Source organism: Theropithecus gelada, chromosome 16, assembly GCF_003255815.1.
Source record: "Theropithecus gelada isolate Dixy chromosome 16, Tgel_1.0, whole genome shotgun sequence".
Lineage (NCBI taxonomy): Eukaryota > Metazoa > Chordata > Mammalia > Primates > Cercopithecidae > Theropithecus > Theropithecus gelada.
Genome location: NC_037684.1, coordinates 27,620,062 through 27,625,552, shown reverse-complemented (window position 1 = coordinate 27,625,552; position 5,491 = coordinate 27,620,062). Strand labels below are relative to the sequence as shown.

The 5,491-nt window shown below is 60.0% G+C and overlaps 1 protein-coding gene across 3 annotated transcripts in view; it reads right to left on the bottom strand.

Moving 5' to 3' along the window:
- PPP1R1B (protein phosphatase 1 regulatory inhibitor subunit 1B) overlaps window positions 1–3,152 on the bottom strand; it is an 11,443-nt gene extending 8,291 nt beyond the window's left edge. Inside the window, exon 1 of one of the 3 annotated variants that reach the window (XM_025363675.1) lies at window positions 1,896–3,152. In XM_025363675.1, the coding sequence (XP_025219460.1) occupies window positions 1,896–1,976 (81 nt within the window). In that variant the 5' untranslated portion in view covers window positions 1,977–3,152. Of the gene's footprint in view, window positions 1–651; window positions 863–1,895 lie in introns of those variants that run through there. The other 2 variants (XM_025363676.1, XM_025363677.1) reach the window with 2 other exon arrangements.
- Between the last annotated feature and the right edge of the window lie 2,339 nt (window positions 3,153–5,491).

Here is a 5,491-nt window from a genome sequence, read left to right as displayed (position 1 = left end):
GTTCCCCTTCTTTTTTTTTTTTTTTTTTTTTTTTTTTTTGAGACGGAGTTTCGCTCTATCACCCAGGCTGGAGTGCAGTGGCCAGATCTCAGCTCACTACAAGCTCTGCCTCCCGGGTTCACGCCATTCTCCTGCCTCAGCCTCCCAAGTAGCTGGGACTACAGGCGCCCGCCACCTTGCCCGGCTATTTTTTTTTTTTTTTTGTACTTTTTAGTAGAGACGGGGTTTCACCATATTAACCAGGATGGTCTCGATCTCCTGACCTCGTGATCCGCCCGTCTCGGCCTCCCAAAGTGCTGGGATTACAGGCTTGAGCCACCGCGCCCGGCCACCCCCTCATTTTATAGAGGTGAAAAAGCAGGGCTCAGAGAGGTTTGGCAGTGTCCTCAAGGCCACACAGCACACCAAGTCCAAAGGACAAGAAAAACCCCAGTCACTGACTCCCAGGCCATGCCTTTCCCACTCCATGGCTACTCCAGAACAGACATTTCCCTTCCTGTCTTCTCCCACCAAGGCCCTTCCTCTCCCCAGTTTCTGAAAACATCAGACCTCGGAAAACATCAGACCAAAGCTGGCTACAGCTGCAGCTGCCAGGGCTGGGCCCTGGGGAAGATGCCCCACGGGTCATGGCACCCACGTGGCCCTGCCCACCTAAGGTCAGTTCAAGGGCTCCAAACAAGCTGGATCCAGCTTTTCAGAAGGAGACCGAGCCAGGGCACTGCAGGCATCCCCCACCACCAGCTGAGGCTCAGGGACCCACAGGGGCCTGGGGGGGACCTCTCTGGGGGCCTGGGTTTGGGCTTCTCTGCCAGTCTCTGTAAGGCTGCAGAACTCTTCACCCAGTCCTTGTGAGAAGTGAAAAGTTGCCCTCCTTGCTACGTGAGCCAAGCTGAATTGGGGGGAGGCAGGTGCTGAGCACTCCCAGCAACTGACCCCCCACCCCTCAGCTTGGCAATCAGACCAACTGTCAGTTAATTAGGTCCCTGTTGAGCTCCAGGGAAATGCACAAAGAGAACCAGGTGAGTTAAGCTGAAACTGCCACCTCCCCTGCCAAGCTCCCCACAATACCCTCCCAACCCAAAGCTGCTTAGGCCCAGGGCTGTACCCCCTGCCCTCTATCTTCCCCCACAATGACTTGGCCCCCTCCTCACTGCTCGGTGGGGAGCCAGCTGCATCTCAGCAACAAGTGACCCCTGCTCCACTAGGGATGGGAAGTGGAGCCCTCTGTCACAGCACCCCCCAACCTTTGGAAGCCCCTCAGCCCCCAAGAAGGCTCTCGGGAGGACTCAGTAGTCTGTAGGAAGACGTCTGGCTTTGTGATGACTTGTCACCTCTCCCTCCTTGGGGTTGGGGCTCTGGGGCCTGACAGCAGGAGGTCAGAGCAAGGTTCTGGCGACCCCAGCCCAGGCACACACGCGGGACTAGAGAGGGACAGGGCAGTGGGGTCACCCGGTGGCAACCTCACACTCCCGCCCTGGGTGGCGAGATCAGTGTCCGCCGCTGCTCACATCTGACCAGCTCTGGGCTGGAGCCAGGCGAGTGGTCCCGGTGGTAGCCTATTAGACTGACTACCCTTTGGGGACTGTGCTGGGACCAAAGGACGCCCCACTCCCGGACGGTCTGGAATCGGCCTGTCCCCCCACCCCCGCACCCCCAGCCTCACTGCCGGGAAGTCTCTGGCCCCGGGATTAGGACTGAAGCCGCGGGAAAAAGTTGCACGAGTCTCCAGCTAACTTCACACGCGGCCCCGCACCCAGTCCTGACCGAGGCAGAGCCCGGCTCCCCTTGCGCCCCCACCCCCAAGGCCAGTCCGGCCGGGGCAGCTCCCTGCGAGTGCGAAGAAGCCCGGCGGGGTGTGTCGGGGACACTGCTGGAGTGGGGCGCGGGCCGCTTACCATCTCCACCTGGCGGGGGTCGAGCTGGCTAGGGGGCGCGGGAACCGAGAACTGGATCTTCTTGCGGTCCTTGGGGTCCATGGCGCGTGGGGTGGGCGGCGGGGCTGGGAAGCGCAACTCGGGGTCCCGGCGGCGGTCTGTGCTGGGCTCCCCCGCGCAGGTGGCGGGCTGTGCGGCGGGAGGAGGAGGAGGGCTGTTCGCTCACGGATAAAAATACCGCGCCCGCCGAGGGGAGGGCGCGGAGCGGGAGGAGGGTCGGCGCCTGGGCTGGGCGCGCCCCCAGGCTCTCGGGACTCTGGGCTCGCCCCCCGCGCTCGCTGAGCCGGGTCTGTGCCTCGCTCCCTCGCACTCCCCGGCCTGGGTGTCTCTGCGTCTCGGTGTCTCTCCCCTCCGGCGTGTCTCTGCGTCTCGGTGTCTCTCCCCTCCTGAGTGTCTCTGCGTGTCTCCTCTCTCTGCTTCTCGCGCCCTTCTCCACCTCCCTCCCTCAGCCTCTCCTCCTCTCCGCGTGTGTCGCTGCCTCTGCCAGGCTCACCCCTCCGGTCCCCGCTTTGGGGTCCCCAGCCCGTCCCCTCCGCCTGGGACTGGCGCCCGGGTGCTCGGAGGGAGGGCTTAGAGGAAACTGGCCAATGAGCATGGAGAATCGTGTTCTCCTAGGGCTGGGAGGAGGGTGGGAGTTAGAGCCAAGGCCGGGGGAGCCGGCTGGGGGGCCCCCTGCGGTCTCCCCAGAACTTGAAGCTGCATTATTGATGGAGTCCAGCAGAGAGGATAAAGGGGGAGGGAGAGGGAGAGGGGCAGCGGGGAGGCAGGACTCTGGCTTTAACCCCTTCGTGGTCCTGGCACTGGGAATTTCAGGGAGGCCTGTGAGGTCGTGGGGAGAGTACCAGCCTGTCACGCTGTGAATGGGGGTGTCCTGGAAAGGCAGCGAGTGTGACCGAGTTGTGTGTGGGAGGACACGTGTCAGTCATCGTGGCAGGGAGAGTGTGCAGGGGAGTGCCGGGGCCCTTTGGTGCCCATAGCCTGGGAGTGTGTGTTGGGGGGTCGGTGTGGTGTGTGTCTGTGTAAGTGTGTCAGAGTGTCAAAGATGCAGGTGTGAGTGGCAGGATGTGGGAGGACTGCGTGTGTGCAGAGGAGGGTGTGGGTGTCGGGGAGGATGTCAGAGGCTGTCAAGGTGATGGGCAGGCGTGTGCCAGCTTGCAGGGAGTGGGGGACTGTATCCACAGCTCCCGCCGTGCAATTGCTGGGGGTATGAGGTTGTGAATGTGTGAGCGCTCCTGTGAGGGAGAAGGGGAATGCGCCCTGCCATGATGTACCCTGGATTCACGTGGCTCCTGTCTTTCCTCTCCAGATCTAATGGGGTGGGGAGGACAGGACCGACCCAGAGTTGGGCGGTTTGGGGGCTGCCTATACACGTGCCATCACATGCGTGAATTTGGTGCATTCAGAAGCAGGGTTGGGGGAGACAGGTGTGAGTCTCTCTCTCTCTCTAGAGGTGTTTGTGTGTGTCTCTGGAGCGGGAACAGGAGGAGCTGGCCCTGCGGGTGGAATGTCCCTACCTATCTGTCCGGGCCTTGGGTACCTTTGCGGGAGCTGCTGTTTCCCTCCTTGGGGCTGCGCAGAGGGTCTGAATGCTTCTGTCTAGCACTGAGAGGGTGCGTGTGTAGGCGTGTACATAGCATGTCTTCCTGGGGCTCTGTTTGTGTTGGCATCCTCTCTCCTGGTCACTCTCAGGCCTGAAACTGCCAGGAGCCTTCCCTACCCCCAATCCTCCTGCGGCTTTTCCACTCCCAGCCCCAGCATCTGGGTCCTTGGTGGAGTGAGAGGCAGAGGAATCTTCTGGAATTGGGGTCAGGGCCCACTCTGGGGGTGAGGGAAAGAGTGGCAGGAGGGCCAGAGTGTTGCTCACAGGAGTGGGATGCCCTGGCCACCCAGCTCCGCATCGGCCAACCCCAGGCCTGGCTCAAGTCCCCGCATGTTTGTTGACTTATATACTTGTTGGGAAACAGCCGGATGCCAAGTTGTCGGCCCAGGGGTGTAGGCATCTCTGGCAGCCCCTAGCTTGGCCCAGAACCTCTGTCGAAGATGGGGTGTGGTGGGGAGTGGCAAAGGCCAATTTGGCAGTGCCTTGGGAGGGTAAATAAGGAGGCCCTGAAAGGAAGAAGGGGTACAGGAAGGGCATGACCCAGGCAGTGGCCTGGACAGCCACTGGGTGGGCAGAGGTGGGGAAGGGGCTTGTGGCCAGTGCTGGTGGTGTGGGGAAGGATCGTGGGGATGAAGGGGACAAAGGACAGCTGGGAGGGTGATGAGAGGATGGAGACAGGGAGGCATGACCACCAGTTGCACCTCAGAGCCTGTCGGAGCTGAAAAGGCCTCAGGGAACTTGGCAGCTGAGCCCCATTTGAGCAGGAGGGCTTATTTACGGAGGCTCTGCTGAACTTACTGGAGCTCTGGGAGACCCCAGATCAGGAAACATTCCCCGGATCCCAGGCTGGGGCAGCTGAGAAGGGAGATGAGGGCAGAGAAGCCTCCCTCTCAGCTAGGCCTGGAAGATGAGGTCTTTGGGAGCAGAGGGACGGTGTTTGCCCATCTCCCCCAGCCTGTGGCCAGGCATCCACACTTCTGGCATCTAAATCCTGGGGCCAAGAAGGGTGGGGAAGACTGGCTGACAGAGGGACAGACACAGGGGACAGACACGAAGGAGGAGGAGGAGACTGCACAGAGACAGGACGTGAGAGAGAGATTGAAGGGAGAGAGGAGAAAGCAAAGAGGGACAGAAAACATGGTTGAGAGATGGAGAGACAAAGGGAGGCAGAGAGAGAGAGGGAGCCTCACAACGGAGAAAGGCAGAAGACAGAGATGGAGAGAGAGTAAAAATAGCTCAGCATTAAGATAATTGCAGCTCACAGCTCTGCCCTCCGTTAGGAATTAAATTAGGTTTTATTACTTTGATTTTTCTCTCCTGGATCCTACGCGACTTCTCAAGAACTTGGGGAAAAGTTTTTCAGGTGGGCGGCCAGGTGGTGGGGGCTGCGTGGGTGACAGGGGAGGAAGGGGATGGGACTCTGGGGAGCTGGGGGAGGGGTGGGCAAGGGCAAGGAGTGGGGAGGGGCTGCTGGAGACAGTGGAGCCCGGCAGGGGCTGGGGGAGGTGGCCAGGACCAGGCACAGGGTGGGGGTGGGAGGGCGCTGAGAAGCAGAGGGCCAGGGTGCCCTGCATTCACTTTGACTTAGAATTAATCATATGCAAATAAGATGTAAAAATAATATGCCACTCCTTGGTTATTATTCTTGGGTTAGAAGCACAGGCGGTTGGGTCCAAGGAACAAATTCAAGACCTCATTTGACTTAACTCTGATTGAACTGTGGGTCTCTTTGCTTGGACTGACAGAAAAAGTTGGTGGTAGGGTGTCTATTGATGTACCATAGGTCTGAGTACACTATTTTGAGGCGTTTCTTTCCCATCATGTATCTTCATGCCATTGCTGGATGCCTGCCACGGGGCCTGGCGTGCAGGAGGCCCTGCGTTCACCTCTGGAGGGAAAATTTGGGAGGGTGGTGTGAGGCTTTGCCCTATTCCCCGGATGGGGGGAGAAGGGACAC